The 20,447-nt window shown below is 41.9% G+C and overlaps 1 protein-coding gene and 5 pseudogenes across 1 annotated transcript; all 6 read left to right on the plus strand.

Moving 5' to 3' along the window:
• The first annotated feature begins 513 nt into the window (after window positions 1–513).
• Window positions 514–2,187, plus strand: LOC149195468 (uncharacterized protein At4g17910-like; annotated as a pseudogene).
• Window positions 2,188–2,271: 84 nt separating this feature from the next.
• On the plus strand, window positions 2,272–2,895 carry LOC149195469 (uncharacterized; annotated as a pseudogene).
• A 2,165-nt stretch (window positions 2,896–5,060) lies between these two features.
• LOC149195470 (uncharacterized protein At4g17910 pseudogene) lies at window positions 5,061–6,049 on the plus strand (annotated as a pseudogene).
• Window positions 6,050–6,324: 275 nt separating this feature from the next.
• On the plus strand, window positions 6,325–7,026 carry LOC149195471 (uncharacterized; annotated as a pseudogene).
• Window positions 7,027–7,075: 49 nt separating this feature from the next.
• On the plus strand, window positions 7,076–10,215 carry LOC149195472 (uncharacterized protein At4g17910 pseudogene; annotated as a pseudogene).
• Window positions 10,216–10,299: 84 nt separating this feature from the next.
• LOC149195473 (uncharacterized) lies at window positions 10,300–10,884 on the plus strand. The gene has a single exon (XM_089407928.1). It carries the CDS (start codon window positions 10,300–10,302, stop codon window positions 10,882–10,884), a length of 585 nt encoding a protein of 194 aa, XP_089264054.1.
• The last annotated feature ends 9,563 nt before the right edge of the window (window positions 10,885–20,447 follow it).

Genomic DNA, 20,447 nt, shown 5'->3' on the forward strand with positions numbered 1-20,447 from the left:
TGGGATCTGAATGAGGCTAAGTTCATTATTTGAGGGCAAGAGCTAGAGATTGAGGCAACATACATCTATTTCTTGACAGGTTTGTCTCAGAGGGGGGAAAGGCCCCGCATGAATGGGACTCGGATCACTAGAGAAACTATGGACATGATGATGGGAAGGATGTGTCCAGAGGTAGAGAAATCAGACAAGGGCGAAAAGCTCAAGATTGCTACTATCAGAGACTTGTCTCTCCATGTCCTTCTCTCGACCATTACTAGAGCGGCTGGCTCACAGGCCCCTCATGAGGCCACCAAAACCCAACTTTTGCTGGCCACCGACTACATGGATTCCATTGTCTTGAACTAGGTTGAGGTTGTGGCTGATAACATGAAACAAAAATTAAAAAAGTGCCACCAAGGGGATGTAAAATAGTTCGGGTATGGGTCCATCATGGTATCATTCATCCTTGAGTGCCTTCCTATCTTTTAGAGACAGGAAGCAGTTGTAGCATGGTCGACTCCGCGGGAGCCAAGGATGACTTGGTGGGTGTTGCTGATGCCCAGAGGAGGCGGGGGTCAACATATGTCATGGAGACCCGAGTTTTTCCAGTGGTTGGATCGCCAGCTCGTCGTTGTCAAGGATTGGGCATACACTGAGCTAGATTTTAGGGGCGATTCGGAGTTAGTACTTCCCCCTGGGGAACACTGGGACCACAGAGGTAACAAATTTTAAATTTAAATATTTTGTAATTTTTTATCATTGTTTTTTATATATGTTCTGATCACTATGTTTCAAGCTGGCAGATGTTGGGCCTGAAAGGCCTGTAGGCTTGTCTCCGATTTCTCGGAGAGTTGAGTGGGAGTTTGAGATTCCTCCTCCTGGTGGAGACGTAGAGGATGAGATCGCTCAAGACCTGGAGGGATTGACGGAGGGAATCCCTGAATATGCAAGATTTGAGGATGTCCCTCGGCAGTACCTGTTAGACTCCATCTTGTATGTCAGTGTGAGGTTGATTCTTCTTCAAAACCCTGTTTTGAAGAAGAAATCATTAAATGTATTTTTTAGAATATGTATCAAATTCTCCAGCTCTTCAAATGGCAGTGGTTTCATCAACTCCTATCCCTGCAAGCAGACAAAGAAAAAGCCTCTCATCATATCGATTTGCAATGATGCTGGTGACATGTGTCAATCCTGGCTGTGGACTTCAAAATATTTCCCAGGCGATTTGCTAAGACAGAAACATATGGTACAGGATTAATGGATCTCGGGGTTGGATCTTTTGCAGTTGCAAATGCACTAGTTTCAAAACAGGCACGCAACATTGATTCGGTGTCCATGTTGGGGAATATGGTGTACACTGGAATTTCTTTTTCACTCTTGCAGCAGTGGCCATTGTGACATCAATAATCAATATTCATCCCCAATACTGTGGCTTCTTTGGATGTGTAATTCTCACAGTTTATCAAGCAACCCTGTTGTGTGGATTAAATCGTTACCTCATTTCAGATCAGAGGGGTGCAAATATCATTAGTCTGAACAAAGAGGGCATCTTCAGTTTATTTGGATACTGAGGCTTATGCCTTGTCAGTGTCAACTTAGGCTATCATTTCTTCTTCCTAAAGAAACCCATTAGTTCTAGAGTAGCTTCAAATGGAGGAAGTCAAGTATTGTAATCGAAGTTTGGCTGCTTGACGGTTTCTTTTGGGTGCTAACAATCTTTTTGGATAAGTTTGTAGAGAAAAATTTCTCGTCGCATGTGCAATTTGGCATATGTAACTTTTGTTCTGGCACAAACTTTGAGGTTCTTGGGATGCTTATGCTCTATGATTTGGTCCCCACAAGAAAATCATTGGTCCATGAGGAAGTCTTTGATCAGAATGTGCTTGTGACTTTCCTCCTGGAAAATATATTAACGGGCCTTGTAAATGTGTCGATGACTACTGTTTTTGTTTCTCCATTCCTAGCCTACTGCATTTTGCTTTTATATGCAGTGGTTTTGATTTCAGGGGTCGTTGTTCTCCAGGAATCTGTGCTTTAGATTTGATTTGATGGACAGAGGACATAGATCATAAAAGCTTGTGCGTGGGTGGCTCTCTTTCAAGTTCCATTGAGCGCTAAATGTTTCTGGTTATGTAGGGACAAAAGTATTCGCTGGTATCATCAGTGGACGTGAGCGCCCAAAATGCAAATGATGTAAACATTGGTTAATCTATTGTTTTAGTTTTTGGTATTTCAGATACTTTGTGTCAAGGTGCAGAGTACCTATGAAGGTTTGCAGGTGGAATCACAGTTATGGACAATTGCTTGTTTCGGCTTGGAAACGATCCTGTAAAGATGATAAAGGATGTTAAGTGTGCAATAGATGATGGTGAAGGATGTCGGGTCTTTGGTGTTCTGGATGTTCAAAGGGTCGCTGGAAATTTCCACATTTCGGTGCATGGCTTGAATATTATTGTTGCTCAACAGATATTCGAGGGTGAAAATCATGTTAATGTGAGCCATGTAATTCATGATCTATCATTTAGGCTCAAATACCCTGGAATACATAATCCACTTGATGATACTGTCCGCATTCTTTGCGATGCAAGTGGCACCTTCAAATATTACATCAAGATTGTTCCCACTGAATACAGATATCTGTCAAAGGAAGTATTGCCAACAAATCAATTTTCTGTAAAAGAATACTTTGTGGAAATGAAGAATTCTGACCGGAGCTGGCCAGTTGTCTATTTTTTGTATGATCTTTCTCCTATCACTGTTATCATCAGGGAGGAAAAGCGTAGTTTCACTCACTTTATTACGCGTCTTTGTGCTGTTCTTGGGGGCACTTTTGCTCTAATAGGAATGCTGGATCGATGGATATATCGTCTTATTGAAGCTGCAACTCGCAAATCTTCGAGTCTTGGAATATTCTGAGATTTTTCAATGGAACAATTTTGACTGAGAATTCTAAACCCAGTGACGTTCTTATCGAAGCTGGAAACAAATGGAAGATCGTGAAGTTTTTCATCTTTGTCATTTGACCCTTTTCTGGCTCATGAATATGGCCCACGAGCGCTATTCAAATGGAGCCAAAACGGTAGAAGATATAGGATTCGATTCCTATTTCAAGACTTCAGTTAATGATTCAACAGGATCTGCGCTCCATGTGTCGGCCATCAGAGGATTTTTAGAGAGACGCTGTTTTTTTTAGAATAGAGGAAACGCTCTTTGCCATTTTTATAATTGCAGGTGAAACAACGCCCCTGTTTTGGGGTCGATTTGTTTTTCCCTTAGTAGCATTTTATTTATTGTATAAAATAATCATTTGTAAAGGGAGAGGGAGAAGGAGGAGAGTTCTGAGAGCTGGTGGAGAACAGAGAGCTTCTATTGTACAGATTTTAACAGAGATTTTAATTAAAACGTGCAGCTCTGACCCCTGAGATTCCTGTGGTATGAGATTTAACATTTGTGTCCTCTTTTGTTTCATATGTAGCCTGTTATGTGTTCGTGTCATTTCATGATCGTTTCCATTTGAGCAAATGAAGTGTTAAGGTAGAATTCATAATTTATATGCTCTGCCTTTAAGTTTGTTCATATTTAATGTTTTCTTCTGTTTAACAAGAATTCATCTTCTATGCCCTTGTCAGCTCCTCAGAAGTCTTGCCATCACCAATTTAATCTCAATTTGATGTTAAACTTTCTTACCTACCTTGCCTCAGGGGATAATCTGTGTTTTTGATTACATTTCTCTGTTCAAGCTGTTACTTTGCCCATGTAGCCCAGAAAAACCCCATCATTTTATTAAAAACCCTTTTTATCAATCAGTTTACTAGCCTAAAATCAGTGTTCTTTATTGGTTATCTCTGCCCGTTGAAGATCTTTGCCGAGATAGACCGGAGAGAGCCCTCTCCTGCCCCGTAGGGCTAGCTACGAGGCTAAGTGGTTTGATGTTGCCTTGGAGTTTACCTTTTTCAGCCTGAGGTGAAATTTCAAGCGCTAACATATTGGCGACAATACTGGGGAGAACATTCGACTTGTTGATTGTCTTGTCCCAGTACATGAAATCAAATTGCAGATCTGATACTGTTGGTGGACAACAGTCAGACACATATGCAGGCTAAACCATTCACCTGGCGACTCCAATTCGATCCAAACATTCCAGTGCTTGTTGATTCACTCATGCAATGGTGGCGTACGTGGCAAACCCTGCACTTTGTGAAGCTCTAAACGAAGTTAGAGAGTGGTTAGTGGATATTGAAATTAATGAAGAATTTTTCAGTGCCTTCTTTCAATGTTTGAAATGTCCGAAGTTTCATCTTGAACTAAAACTGGTGCCTGTGAGTTGATTGTTGAAAAACTTGAAAAGAAGATTCAATGTTTAGATGAGCAGATCCAGTCATATGATTTTCAAGACCCTAAAAAGTTCTTGGAAATCCTTCCTCCTTCGGAACAAGAAATCATAGACTTGCCTACAGATGTTTACATTGACAATGTGCAGCTGGAAGTATGTATTGCAGAGTTGGGGCAGCCAACAGAGTCCGGCTTCCGCGATCCAATGGCAACATACGTGGAAATGTTTTTCAGTTTGATTGATAGATCAGGCTGTCTTGTACATGACCAGGCTCATTACGTGCATGAAGAGCTGCCATCAATTACATTTGTGTCCTGGCTGAAGCATTCTCGAGCGGCATCATTCTCAGGTTTACTTGAATGGTTAATCTGGCACTTCAGTATTACCTGATCTAGTGTTTGTGCAGCAAAGTAGGGTAGCTTTTGTAAATAAATAAGCAGCCAAAAGGCAACATTTTGTTCCAGTTTCATTACAGTTTAGTTTGAAGTTTGCCGAATTAGTCTTTCAATCAATTCAGTCAGTTTCCAGTTAATAAGTTGAGTCTTCAGTTGTGTTGATTTGTTGAAATAATGGACTCCATTGCCCTATGGATGGAGGCACTGTCTGCTCTCCCAAAGTTCTGCGGTTCTTGGCACCTCCACGTAGCGGCAGCTGCCATCCCAAGTGGAGCCGATGTTAGACTCCGTCTTGTATGTCAGTGTGAGGTTGATTCTTCCTCAAAACCCTGTTTTGAAGAAGAAATCATTAAATGAACTTTTTAGAATATGTAGCAAATTCTCCAGCTCTTCAAAAGGCAGCAGTTTCATCAACTCCTATCCCTGCAAGAAAACAAAGAAAAAGCCTCTCATCATATCGATTTGCAATGATGCTGGTGACATGCTTGTCAATCCTGGCTGTGGACTTCAAAATATTTCCAAGGCGATTTGCTAAGACAGAAACGTATGGTACAGGATTAATGGATCTCAGGGTTGGATCTTTTGCAGTTGCAAATGCACTAGTTTCAAAACAGGCAGACAACATTGATTCGGTGTCCATGTTGGGGAATATGGTGTACACTGGAATTTCTTTTTCACTCTTGCAGCAGTGGCCATTGTGACATCAATAATCAATATTCATCCCAATACTGTGGCTTCTTTGGATGTGTAATTCTCACAGTTTATCAAGCAGCCCTGTTGTGTGGATTAAATCATTACCTCATTTCAGATCAGAGGGGTGCAAATATCATTAGTCTGAACAAAGAGGGCATCTTCAGTTTATTTGGATATTGAGGCTTATGCCTTGTCAGTGTCAACTTAGGCTATCATCTCTTCTTCCTAAAGAAACCCATTAGTTCTAGAGTAGCTTCAAATGGAGGGAAGTCAAGTATTGCAATCGAAGTTTGGCTGCTTGACGGTTTCTTTTGGGTGCTAACAATCTTTTTGGATAAGTTTGTAGAGAAAAATTTCTCGTCGCATGTGCAATTTGGCATATGTAACTTTTGTTCTGGCACAAAACTTTGAGGTTCTTGGGATGCTTATGCTCTCAGATTTGGCCCCCACAAGAAAATCATTGGTCCTTGAGGAAGTCTTTGATCAGAATGTGCTTGTGACTTTCCTCCTGGCAAATATATTAACGGGCCTTGTAAATGTGTTGATGACTACTGTTTTTGTTTCTCCATTCCTAGCCTACTGCATTTTGCTTTTATATGCAGTGGTTTTGATTTCAGGGGTCGCTGTTCTCCAGGAATCTATGCTTTAGATTTGATTTGATGGACAGAGGAGATAGATCATAAAAGCCTGTGCGTGGGTGGCTCTCTTTCCTTTTTCTGGATCTTCTTTTCAAGTTCCATTGAGCGCTGAATGTTTCTGGTTATGTAGGGACAAAAGTATCCGCTGGTATCATCAGTGGACGTGAGCGCCCAAAATGCAAATGATGTAAACATTGGTTAATCTATTGTTTCAGTTTTTGGTATTTCAGATACTTTGTGTCAAGGTGCAGAGTACCTATGAAGGTTTGCAGGTGGAATCACAGTTATGGACAATTGCTTGTTTCGGCTTGGAAACGATCCTGTAAAGATGATAAAGGATGTTAAGCGTGCAATAGATGATGGTGAAGGATGTCGGGTCTTTGGTGTTCTGGATGTTCAAAGGGTCGCTGGAAATTTCCACATTTCGGTGCATGGCTTGAATATTATTGTTGCTCAACAGATATTCGAGGGTGCAAATCATGTTAATGTGAGCCATGTAATTCATGATCTATCATTTAGGCTCAAATACCCTGGAATACACAATCCACTTGATGATACTGTCCGCATTCTTCGCGATGCAAGTGGCACCTTCAAATATTACATCAAGATTGTTCCCACTGAATACAGATATCTGTCAAAGGAAGTATTGCCAACAAATCAATTTTCTGTAACAGAATACTTTGTGGCAATGAAGAATTCTGACCGGAGCTGGCCAGTTGTTTATTTTTTGTATGATCTTTCTCCTATCACTGTTATCATCAGGGAGGAAAAGCGTAGTTTCACTCACTTTATTACGCGTCTTTGTGCTGTTCTTGGGGGCACTTTTGCTCTGACAGGAATGCTGGATCGATGGATGTATCGTCTTATTGAAGCTGCAACTCGCAAATCTTCGAGTCTTGGAATATTCTGAGATTTTTCAATGGAGCAATTTTGACTGAGAATTCTAAACCCAGTGACGTTCTTATCGAAGCTGGAAACAAATGGAAGATCGTGGAGTTTTTCATCTTTGTCATTTGACCCTTTTCTGGCTCATGAATATGGCCCACGAGCGCTATTCAAACGGAGCCAAAACAGCAGAAGATATAGGATTCGATTCCTATTTCAAGACTTCAGTTAATGATTCAACAGGATCTGCGCTCCATGTGTCGGCCATCAGAGGATTTTTAGGGAGACGCTGTTTTATTTTAGAATAGAGGGAACGCTCTTTGCCATTTTTATAATTGTAGGTGAAACAGTGCCCCTGTTTTGGGGTCGATTTGTTTTTCCCTTAGCAGCATTTTATTTATTGTATAAAATAATCATTTGTAAAGGGAGAGGGAGAAGGAGGAGAGTTCTGAGAGCTGGTGGAGAACAGAGAGCTTCTATTGTACAGATTTTAACAGAGATTTTAATTAAAACATGTAGCTCTGACCCCTGAGATTCCTGTGGTATGAGATTTAACATTTGTGTCCTCTTTTGTTTCATATGTAGCCTGTTATGTGTTCGTGTCATTTCATGATCGTTTCCATTTGAGCAAATGAAGTGTTAAGGTAGAATTCATAATTTATATGCTCTGCCTTTAAGTTTGTTCATATTTAATGTTTTCTTCTGTTTGACAAGGATTCTTCTTCTATGCCCTTGTCAGCTCCTCAGCAGTCTTGCCATCACCAATTTAATCTCAATTTGATGTTAAACTTTCTTGCCTACCTTGCCTCAGGGGATAATCTGTGTTTTTGATTACATTTCTCTGTTCAAGCTGTTACTTTGCCCATGCAGCCCAGAAAAACCCCATGATTTTATTAAAAACCCTTTTTATCAATCCGTTTACTAGCCTAAAATCAGTGTTCTTTATTGGTTATCTCTGCCCGTTGAAGATCTTTGCCGAGATAGACCGGAGAGAGCCCTCTCCTACCCCGTAGGGCTAGCTGCGAGGCTAAGTGGTTTGATGTTGCCTTGGAGTTTACCTTTTTCAGCCTGATACTGATGGTGGACAGCAGTCATGACACATATGCAGCAGTCAGACACATATGCAGGCTGAACCATTCACCTGGCGACTCCAATTCGATCCAGACATTCCAGGGCTTGTTGATTCACTCATGCAATGGTGGGGTACGTGGCAAACCCTGCACTTTGTGAAGCTCTAAACGAAGTTAGAGAGTGGTTAGTGGATATTGAAATTAATGAAGAATTTTTCAGTGCCTTCTTTCAATGTTTGAAATCTCCGAAGTTTCATCTTGAAACTAAAACTGGTGCCTGTGAGTTGATTGTTGAAAAACTTGAAAAGGAGATTCAATGTTTAGATGAGCAGATCCAGTCATATGATTTTCAAGACCCTAAAAAGTTCTTGGAAATCCTTCCTCCTTCGCAACAAGAAATCATAGACTTGCCTACAGATGTTTACATTGACAATGTGCAACTGGAAGTATGTATTGCAGAGTTGGGGCAACCAACAGAGTCCGGCTTCCGCGATCCAATGGCAACATACATGGAAATGTTTTTCAGTTTGATTGATAGATCAGGCTGTCTTGTATGTGACCAGGCTCATTACGTGCATGAAGAGCTGCCAGCAATTACATCTGTGTCCTGGCGGAAGCATTCTCGAGCGGCATCATTCTCAGGTTTACTTGAATGGTTAATCTGGCACTTCAGTATTACCTGATCTAGTGTTTGTGTAGCAAAGTAGGGTAGCTTTTGTAAATAAATAAGCAGCCAAAAGGCAGCATTTTGTTCCAGTTTCATTACAGTTTAGTTTGAAGTTTTCCGAATTAGTCTTTCAATCAATTCAGTCAGTTTCCAGTTAATAAGTTGAGTATTCAGTTGTGTTGATTTGTTGAAATAATGGACTCCATTGCCCTATGGATGGAGGCACTGTCTGCTCTCCCAAAGTTCTGCGGTTCTTGGCACCTCCACGTAGCGGCAGCTGCCATCCCAAGTGGAGCCGATGTTAGACTCCGTCTTGTATGTCAGTGTGAGGTTGATTCTTCTTCAAAACCCTGTTTTGAAGAAGAAATCATTAAATGTATTTTTTAGAATATGTATCAAATTCTCCAGCTCTTCAAAAGGCAGCAGTTTCATCAACTCCTATCCCTGCAAGCAAACAAAGAAAAAGCCTCTCATCATATCGATTTGCAATGATGCTGGTGACATGCTTGTCAATCCTGGCTGTGGACTTCAAAATATTTCCCAGGCGATTTACTAAGACAAAAACGTATGGTACAGGATTAATGGATCTTGGGGTTGGATCTTTTGCAGTTGCAAATGCACTAGTTTCAAAACAGGCACGCAACATTGATTCGGTGTCCATGTTGGGGAATATGGTGTACATTGGAGTTTCTTTTTCTCTCTTGCAGCAGTGGCCATTGTGACATCAATAATCAATATTCATCCCCAATACTATGGCTTCTTTGGATGTGTAATTCTCACAGTTTATCAAGCAGCCCTGTTGTGTGGATTAAATCGTTACCTCATTTCAGATCAGAGGGGTGCAAATATCATTAGTCTGAACAAAGAGGGCATCTTCAGTTTATTTGGATATTGAGGCTTATGCCTTGTTAGTGTCAACTTAGGCTATCATCTCTTCTTCCTAAAGAAACCCATTAGTTCTAGAGTAGCTTCAAATGGAGAGAAGTCAAGTATTGCAATCGAAGTTTGGCTACTTGACGGTTTCTTTTGGGTGCTAACAATCTTTTTGGATAAGTTTGTAGAGAAACATTTCTCGTCGCATGTGCAATTTGGCATATGTAACTTTTGTTCTGGCACAAAACTTTGAGGTTCTTGGGATGCTTATGCTCTCAGATTTGGTCCCCACAAGAAAATCATTGGTCCTTGAGGAAGTCTTTGATCAGAATGTGCTTGTGACTTTCCTCCTGGCAAATATATTAACGGGCCTTGTAAATGTGTCGATGACTACTGTTTTTGTTTCTCCATTCCTAGCCTACTACATTTTGCTTTTATATGCAGTGGTTTTGATTTCAGGGGTCGTTGTTCTCCAGGAATCTGTGCTTTAGATTTGATTTGATGGACAAAGGAGATAGATCATAAAAACCCGTGCGTGGGTGGCTCTCTTTCCTTTTTCTGGATCTTCTTTTCAAGTTCCATTGAGCGCTGAATGTTTCTGGTTATGTAGGGACAAAAGTATCCGCTGGTATCATCAGTGGACGTGAGCGCCCCAAATGCAAATGATGTAAACATTGGTTAATCTATTGTTTCAGTTTTTGGTATTTCGGATACTTTGTGTCAAGGTGCAGAGTACCTATGAAGGTTTGCAGGTGGAATCACAGTTATGGACAATTGCTTGTTTCGGCTTGGAAACGATCCTGTAAAGATGATAAAGGATGTTAAGCGTGCAATAGATGATGGTGAAGGATGTCGGGTCTTTGGTGTTCTGGATGTTCAAAGGGTCGCTGGAAATTTCCACATTTCGGTGCATGGCTTGAATATTATTGTTGCTCAACAGATATTCGAGGGTGCAAATCATGTTAATGTGAGCCATGTAATTCATGATCTATCATTTAGGCTCAAATACCCTGGAATACATAATCCACTTAAGGGTCAAATGACAAAGATTGTTCCCACTGAATACAGATATCTGTCAAAGGAAGTATTGCCAACAAATCAATTTTCTGTAACAGAATACTTTGTGGCAATGAAGGATTCTGACCGGAGCTGGCCAGCTGTCTATTTTTTGTATGATCTTTCTCCTATCACTGTTACCATCAGGGAGGAAAAGCGTAGTTTCACTCACTTTATTACGCGTCTTTGTGCTGTTCTTGGGGGCACTTTTGCTCTAATAGGAATGCTGGATCGATGGATGTATCGTCTTATTGAAGTTGCAACTCGCAAATCTTCGAGTCTTGGAATATTCTGAGATTTTTCAATGGAACAATTTTGACTGAGAATTCTAAACCCAGTGACGTTCTTATCGAAGCTGGAAAGAAATGGAAGATCGTGAAGTTTTTCATCTTTGTCATTTGACCCTTTTCTGGCTCATGAATATGGCCCACGAGCGCTATTCAAACGGAGCCAAAACAGCAGAAGATACAGGATTCGATTCCTATTTCAAGACTTCAGTTAATGATTCAATAGGATCTGCGCTCCATGTGTCGGCCATCAAGGATTTTTAGAGAGACGCTGTTTTATTTTAGAATAGAGGGAACGCTCTTTCTCCATTTTTATAATTGCAGGTGAAACAACGCCCCTGTTTTGGGGTCGATTTGTTTTTCCCTTAGCAGCATTTTATTTATTGTATAAAATAATCATTTGTAAAGGGAGAGGGAGAAGGAGGAGAGTTCTGAGAGCTGGTGGAGAACAGAGAGCTTCTATTGTACAGATTTTAACAGAGATTTTAATTAAAACATGTAGCTCTGACCCCTGAGATTCCTGTGGTATGAGATTTAACATTTGTGTCCTCTTTTGTTTCATATGTAGCCTGTTATGTGTTCGTGTCGTTTCATGATCGTTTCCATTTGAGCAAATGAAGTGTTAAGGTAGAATTCATAATTTATATGCTCTGCCTTTAAGTTTGTTCATATTTAATGTTTTCTTCTGTTTGACAAGGATTCATCTTCTATGCCCTTGTCAGCTCCTCAGCAGTCTTGCCATCACCAATTTAATCTCAATTTGATGTTAAACTTTCTTGCCTACCTTGCCTCAGGGGATAATCTGTGTTTTTTATTACATTTCTCTGTTCAAGCTGTTAATTTGCCCATGCAGCCCAGAAAAACCCCATCATTTTATTAAAAACCCTTTTTATCAATCAGTTTACTAGCCTAAAATCAGTGTTCTTTATTGGTTATCTCTGCCCGTTGAAGATCTTTGCCGAGATAGACCGGAGAGAGCCCTCTCCTGCCCCATAGGGCTAGCTACGAGGCTAAGTGGTTTGATGTGTCCTTGGAGTTTACCTTTTTCAGCCTGAGGTGAAATTTCAAGCGCTAACAGTACCAATGACACACAACAGGGGTGTCGGGCAGGATTCACCGAATTCTCAGACGTGTGGTTCGAGTAGTCGTGTGCTACAGAGAGCACCACGCAGATTAGACTCCCAGGTTTAATTTCTGCCATTTTTGAAAGACATGTCATCTTGTGATGTAATCGAACACATATTTTTTGAGCACTGTGATGTGCAACAATGATATACATATATATATACCTATGTTTTTTTGCTATAAGACTTATTATGTCTTTAATAATTTACTTTCATAAATGTCGCAAATGTCTATCTAATACATGATTTGCCAATGCATCAGTTGATATATTTAGTCTTCTAGGAATGTGTCGATATGTAATATAATCAAAATTCCTTTCCAGTAAATGAACACGTAAATAAAACCTTAAAATTTGAGGATTTTTGATAGAATAACACCTGTTGAGCTGAAGAACAACAAGCTGGGAGTCTAGATTCACAATCAAGGCGCGAATATTGAGGACAACAGCCTCAACCAATAATTCAATGACGAAACTATATTCAACGACATTGTTTGTGGTACACCCTAGATAAATACCTTGAAGATCCACCAACTCACCGTGAGGATCGAAGAGAACCCATGTCGCGGAGGAAAGATTCTGAGTACTGCGACAGGCACCATCAGTGAAACCGACATAAGGTGCGACATACATTTTCATAAGAAGCAAAAAGGACACAATAAGTGGCAAACGCTCACACACTAAGCCAAACATGCACAAAATGAATAACACACTTATGTACACAACAAGGCACGAAAGACTCATACATAGTATTTCTTAAGAAACGCCCGTTCCAGGGCTTATCTAAAGGGTTGCCTTCGTAATCAATTAGCACATAAGACCCTTTTTGCAACACATGTTTGACGATATAGGGCCCATGCCACATGGGTTCGAATTTGCCTACCCCCAGCTTGTCATTTGCTTGATCATACAACAGGACTAAATCTCCCTCCGTAAAGGAACGTGGGTTGATTGTCTAATCAAAGTGAGTTTTGACTCTCTTCTTTTGTGCTTCAATGACTAAAGAAGCAAGTCGACAAGGCTCATCAAGCTATTCTAGATAAAGAAGGCGTTCTTCCACCGGGGTAGTATTCGGCAGCAATTCAACAACTAATTTTAGAGAATGGATTTTGAATTCAATTGGGAGGGTAGCTTCTAGACGATAAACAAGTTGAAATGGTGTGAATCCAGTCACATCCTTAACTGAGGTACAGTAGGCCCATAGGGCGGAAAACAACATCAAATTCTAGTTGGACTTGTGCATTCCAATGGTACGTTGACGCATAGTAACCAACACTTTGTTTACTGCTTCGACTTGGCCATTTGCCTGAGGGTAATAAGTCATCGAACTATCATGACGCAAGCCTAACTGGGTTGTCAACTCAGTCATCATATAACCACGGAAATGGGAACCACGATCAATGACTATAGCCTGAGGGACTTCGAAACGGGTGATCACATGATTGAATAGGAATTGCGCAACTGTCTTACCGTCATTAGACAATGTAGGCATTGCTTCGGCCCATTTCGTAAAATAATTGACGACAAAAATGATATACCCATGCCCCTGGTCGAGCGAGGTTTATAGGTCATAAAATCAATGCCCCATTTAGCAAAAGGGTTGACGATAATGACAAGATGCAAAAGGGAAGGTGGCGCATGCATCTTCCGCTAGTAAATTTGACACGTGTGACAGGAACAGATAGTTAGAATGAAATCCTTGAAAATGGAGGGCCAAAAGTAACCAACACGTAGAATTTTTTGGGCAGTAGCATAACCAGACATATGATTGCCACAGGCGCCAAAGTGGCAGTCATTCAAGACTCTTTTAGCTTCCTCAAAAGTTAGACAACGACAGAGAACTGAATCAACGCCGAGATAGTATAAAGTGCCTCCAACAATATGATAGGGTTGAGAATGGTGGCGAATGTGTCGCCGAGCATCCTTAGACAAATCGGAGCGGAATGAAGATGTCTGGAGGTAAACAATGATGTCACTGTACTAGGGATCGAGGGTACTGATCAAGAAAAGTGTGTCGTCTGGAAGGCGGTCCTCTATCCGAGAGGGAGCGGAAGCAGATGGAAACGAGAAAATAAACTCAGCAAAGACTAGTGACTTCTTAGACTTGACAGTGGCAAACTCCAATTCAAACTCTTGAAGGATAACAATCATTTTGAGTATTTTCCCCCCAGCAATTGATGTGACAGTATGTATGTCATCGGGTTGCAAGTAGAAATCACGGTCGTCGTGCGCAACAAAATATAATGACAAAAGCGTTGGACAACTTGAACAGCGTCCAAGGCGAGCTGCTTGACGTAAGCATAATGAGTCTCGGTGTCAAGAAGGTTGCGGCTAAGATAATAGATAACGTGCTCAGAACCATCGTTGACGTCTTGGACCAAAACCATACCAATAGTACTATCAGCGACAGCTAGATAAAGCGAATAATCACGATGATAGTCGGGTGGACGCAATAAGGGAGCAGAAACAAGAAGCGCCTTGAGTTGCTTGAATGACCTTTGGGCGATGTCATCCCAAATAAATGGAGTGTCACGCTTAAGGAGACACATGTAACCTTTAGCAATCTTGGCATAGTTAGGGATAAAACAACGTAGGAAATTGGCCTTCCCCTGCAAACTCTGCAACTGATGCAAAGAAGCAGGAGGCGGGAGATTCAGAATAGCTTTGACCTTGAGGGGATCGAGACAAATGCCCTCTTTAGAAATGACAAACCCAAGAAGTCTGCTAGATTCGACGCAGAAGACACACTTATGCAGATTGAGACGAATACGGTAATGTCTACAGCGAAGAAAAATCTAGTGGAGGTGGTTTGGATGGTCAGTGCATTTAGCTGAATGAGCCAGAAGATCATCTAGATATGGCTGAACAATGTGTCGGATGTCATGAAAAGCATAGGACATTGCTCGCTGGAAAGTTGCACCGACATTTTTCAGGCCGAAAGGGAGATTTTTGTAAGCAAAAGTACCCCACGGACAGATGAAGGCAGTTTTGTGCTGATCAGCAGGTGAAATATTGATCTGGTTGTACCCAAAAAAGCCTTCCATAAAAAAGAATATATCACTCCCAGCACAGTCGTCGATAAGCTGGTCAATGAAGGGAGTAGGATAGTTATCTTTCGGACATGCACAATTAATGTCACGATAATCAACACAAACCCTAATAGTGCCCTGCTTTTTGGTCACAGGGACAATGTTGGATACCTAGTCTGTCAGTGGGATAGGGTAAACAAACCCTGCCTTGAGAAGTTTTTCAACTTCTCCTTTAATGGTTGTGGCTTTTCTCGGGTACATGGTACGTAAACATTGACAAACTGGCTTTGCACTAGGGTACGTAGGTATCTTGTGTATCACAATACTTGGATCAATACCGTGTATTTGTTCATATGACCAGGTGAACATGTCATAGGACTCTAGGAAAAGGTCGGTGTAGAGCTGGATCTCGTCAGGAGAACAAGTAACTCCAATGTGAATATTTTCAACAATCCCTGGTTTAACAGAGATGTCGATGGGCATGGTTTGCGTAATATTCCCCATATTCCCCTCATAAAAAACCTCATGAGTCAAGATAGGCATTTGAAGCAGCTGGGAAGGAACACAGGCATCAAACTTACTTAGACAGGCAGTCATGGCTCCATGGCTTGGGAGAAATGAGGAACGATGGTGATGATCGAGCCAAGGAGGATCCTCAAAAGACATAGTCTCAAGAATTTCCTCATTAGAAGGAAATGTCTCTTGTAACGGATCCAGAGAAACAATGTCTCCAAGCCAAGGGGATTGCACATACGTGTCAAGAGATTTGCTCGAAGGAGCAGAATCAGAGGATGAAACTGAAACAAAAATGATTTCAACATAGTTAAGCTCTATAGGGCTCAATGACATAACCTCACCCCATTAATCCACTTGATCGATGGGGGGAATCACCCAGGGATTAGGATTGATAGAAACCATATTAACTGAGGAGAAATTAGGAGGTGGGAGTGAAAAAACACCCATAAGGGCAGGATCTTTAAAGAGTCCAACACCGACACTCTCATAGGGAATATTGATATGCTCCACAAATGAAACATTGCCATTCGAGGAAGAGGAAGCGAAGAAGGAAAATTGATCAATCGTGACAATCTTCTCTCGATGAGGAAAACAAAGTACACGAAATAATGATGAATCCACGACATGCATAACATACGCCCAACTTTGCCCCAACAAAAGGTTGTAAGTCAGATTAGCATCAACAACTTTGACTTCGACGTCGATTGTCTTCCCTTCCAGGGTGATAGGAAAGTGCGGGAGAATACCAAATGGATGAGAATCTCTTCCATCAAAGGCTTCCAAGGTATTAGGAGATTGACTCAAAGACGGGGAACCGATGGCCTTCCAACAAGAAACAAACATGATGCAAGTGGAGGTGCCCCCATCAATAACAGTACGATGAATATTCTTTGCGTTAATGATGACTTGAATGAGAAAAGTGATTTGATGAGGCAATCACGACACATGGTTTTCAAGATTGAATGCAATTATCTTCAAATCGGCTGGATCAATGCTACCAATGGCGGATAGTAGAGACTTTCGTTGGGGGGGACAACTCTAGAGAACTTCCAAGGCGGACATAGCCGAAGGAGCTTGGGATAAGTCTTCAACAATACTATAGTGCTACGCAACATGAGCATTGGGGTTATAGGAAGATTTCCGGAGAACTCCCTTAGTAGGAGGTCTAATGAAAGATTCGGTGCTGGGCCGTTCAATATGAAGACGGCCAGAACTGGACAAAGGAACGTTAGATGGTACTTTAGGTTCCTTACCGGAAAATGAAGGATATTCTTTCGATCGAGTACTCACATGAATAGCAATAGTCCTAGCCATAAAAACTTGGGAGCCAAAAGTGGAAGAGGACCGAGGTTTATCGACCACCATTTGAGTTTGCTCGGAGAGAAAATGCTCTTTAAGTACAACAGGAGTTCCTGAAGTCCCCTTAAGCAAACGACTAACTTCAGACCATCTAGGACAGTATTTAGTGTAGTGATCCTCGTCATAGATAAGACAAGGATACTTAGGTTTGCGTTTAGAACCATCATCGGCAAGAGGCTTAGGAGGATCTTGCTTCGGTGGATCGGCCTTATTTTTACCTTTCCCCTTCTTCTTACCTTTTGAAGTTTTCTCTGCCACGATGGACTGAACGACATTGACTTCGGAGGTTTTGCCACTATTAGATGCGAACTGAGAAGCATTTTCACTAGGAGGAGTAGGTTTTTGCTTCGCAGGAGTTGTGGAAGGTTTTCGGGAAGATTGAGAAATGAAACTAATAACACCGTCGATGGAAGGCGTTGATGGGGCTTTAGAAGTTCCAAGTCACGGAGCATCAGGCAAGACATCATAAAGCGTGCCATATTGGGAATAAACCAAATCAAGATACTGAGCACGCGTGATAGCTTGCTCTTCAGTAGCACATGCCCCCATAGCAATATCTTGGCCTATCAGACTGACAAAAGAGGTAGTGAACCAGTCAGTCAGAAGCTGATCAGGGATCCAGAACTTAATCAAACGACGTCGCCTTCTCTATTCATGAATATGATCGAAGATATGACTAGCCGTGTCCTGTTTTAGAGAAGTAAGGAGATGTGTTCCCATTTCATAACGAATCAGTAACTGAAAATGGATAAGAAATGCCATCGCAAGCGAATTGAAGTCTTGGAAAGTTCCACGAGTGAGCTCAATATACCATTTCGTAACGGAACTAGTAAGAGTCCTTTGAAAAAGACAGAGGCGGATAGAATCATCAAGCCATGAGTTAGATGAGCACCAAAGGTGATAAGTCATAACATGCACTTGGGGATCCTCTCCAGATTTACCATCGAATTTAGGACAATCACCGGGAATCTTGGTCGGAACTGGTGGCCAATATGGATTATGAAGGATAGGGTCATTCGTCAACTTGGACACATCGGGCAGTTCCAAAGTCGCAAGAAAAGGTAATTGAGGGTTAAAGGACATCATAGGCCTCTGATAAGGGCCAACATTAGGGTTCCAACTAGAGCCTTGTTGCCCCCATGGATTTTGTCCATAAGGGTTATAGTTGGGCAGATTAACAGCATACCCTGGTTGTTGACCTAGATTTTGACCTCTAGTAAACCATTGGTTACCAGCTTGACCAATAGGGGCAGCATATGGCTGCTGAAAATTCTGATAAGGATTAACCTGCGGTTGCTGATAATTTGGATACGGAGCACCCTGAAGTTTCCCTTTGGGTTACTGACGTCCTTGGAGACCGAATTGTGGCTGAGGTCCAAACTGTGCCTGGAGCCCAGGTTGCATTTGATAAATAAGTTGGGGTTGGAAGCCAACTTGAGTTCAGGGCTGGGTTGAGCTTGGAGTCCAGCTTGAGTCTGGAAATTGGGTGGAGCTTGGGAACGAGCTGGCGTCTGAGTTCCTGGTTGATTAAGAGTTGGATTGATTTGACCAGACTGATGTCCTTGTTGGAACTGGGGTTGACCCAACTAGCCAGAAGGTTGGCCTTGTTGGAACTGAGGCTGACCTATTTGTCTAGAAGGTTGACCTTGCTGAAACTGAGGCTTTTCTACTTGACTAGAGGGTTGATCTTGCTAGACAACAGGTTGGCCTTGCTGAAACTGAGGTTGTCTTACTTGACCAAAAGGGTTGACCTTGCTGGGCAACAGGTTGGCCTTGTTGAAACTGAGGTTGACCTAGCTGCCCAGAAGGTTGACCTTACTGGGCAATAGGTTGGCCTGGCTGGAATTGAGGCTGACCTGGATGACCAGAAGGTTGCCCTAAATAAACAAAAGAGGAACCTGTGGAGGCTGAAGGTTGTCCTTGAAAGGGTTGTCCTTGTAGGCCTGAAGGTTGTCCTTGAAACGGTTGCCCTTGCAAACTCGAAGGTTGCCCTTGTAAAGGTTGTCCTTGCGGGCCATGATAGGTAGTATGATTCCAGGTAACCGAAAGCGGAACGTAATTCTCAACTGGGACCCCCAGAGGAAGTGACCCAGTGTAATAAATATGAGCTCCACGGTGATCATAGTGGTGCGGAGGGTTATGCAGAACGAACAATGGTGGAGAACCTAAAGGTTTATGAATCAGATTTTAGAGATCAAACAAGTATTACTCATATGACAATCCCTCCAAATGGAATTTGAAGAGATTGGTACATTACTCGTAGGTTGACCGACTCCAGAAACTAAAGGTGAAGGACCACTGCCAGCAGGTCCGACGATATCCCCGTAATAGTAGTAACTACCGGAGATACGATAATCGCACTAATAGAAGGAGCACTGGATGGCACACACATGGTGAGCATTGACGGAACAGACGTAACTAACGTAACTTGCGTCTGATGTATGGAAGTCGGGGCCAACTAAGAAGACATGAAAGGTCCGGAAGAGGGAATGGTAGTACGAGACCACATAGAGCTTTGATGCAGAGAGGTAGAACCAAGTATGTTGGCCAGAGCGCGATATCGAAGTGGCAACGACACATTTGGAGCAGAGTGGAAAGGAAAACCTTCTGGGGGAACTGAGGTTCCCCAGTCAACCCAAGGCTCTCTTGACTGCTAATAGGACTTAACTCATCCATGTCGGAAGTAGCCATCGGGATCGAAGCGCCGGGAGAAGTAGACGGGAGATCCGCATCTAAAAAGTCCCAAACGTTGGGAGGAGTCCAATCGAAAGGGTTCTCACCTGAAGCTCGAGAGTCAAGAGGTTGAACACATGGGACAATAAGAAGAGTACCAGTAACATATGATACCTCAGAAGAGACAGGAGAAAGGGGCTCTCTGTCACTTGGAAGGGACGATGGATTCGGTGAGTCTGCCAGGATGGCCTAACTCAAAAGTCTGGGAGAAAAGATAGAATCAATAGGGTTGCAAAAAATCTTCCAAGATGTGATCACAAGGCGACCAAGATTAATAGGTAAAATGTTATCGCAGACAAATAAATTTTATGACACTGGAATGAAACATTGCCTTTTCATGTTTAAAGAATCGAGGAAAAGGACTAAAGATGACTCTAGTTTCCTTCGAAGTTTAATGAGCCTGAAAGGACAAGTGCTCAGATGATCCTTTTAATTTTAAAGAGTTGAAAATGAATGAAAGTGACTGCTCTGGAATTCTAGGCAAGAGGTTTACCAGACAAATCATAAAATTGCATATACACCTTGGTAATAAAATGAAAGAGAAATGACCAAGGACTTCCCGTACGACAGTTAATCTTCCCGAATGCTGTATTCGGTGTGTTACAACTCATAAGGTGGTAGACTCAGCTTCCTATGGATAATAGGATTATAACCTAGTACGCAACGGTACGGGGAGCACAAATCCATACTAGCATCTATTGCATCACAAAAGGAGGAATCACCCAACCTTAGTGAGAACAATAGGAACTAGGTTTAACGACGCCAGAACACGTCTCTAGCCTAGACCTCTAGATATGTGAGCGTTAGGTTC

Source organism: Pinus tabuliformis, chromosome 2_2, assembly GCF_031772625.1.
Source record: "Pinus tabuliformis cultivar Carrire ecotype Pingquan chromosome 2_2, CPIR1, whole genome shotgun sequence".
NCBI classification, from domain to species: Eukaryota; Viridiplantae; Streptophyta; class Pinopsida; order Pinales; family Pinaceae; genus Pinus; species Pinus tabuliformis.

Excerpts from the sequence above, each read along its gene's own strand:
- LOC149195473 (XM_089407928.1), top strand. The coding sequence starts at position 10,300 with ATGGACAATTGCTTGTTTCGGCTTGGAAACGATCCTGTAAAGATGATA.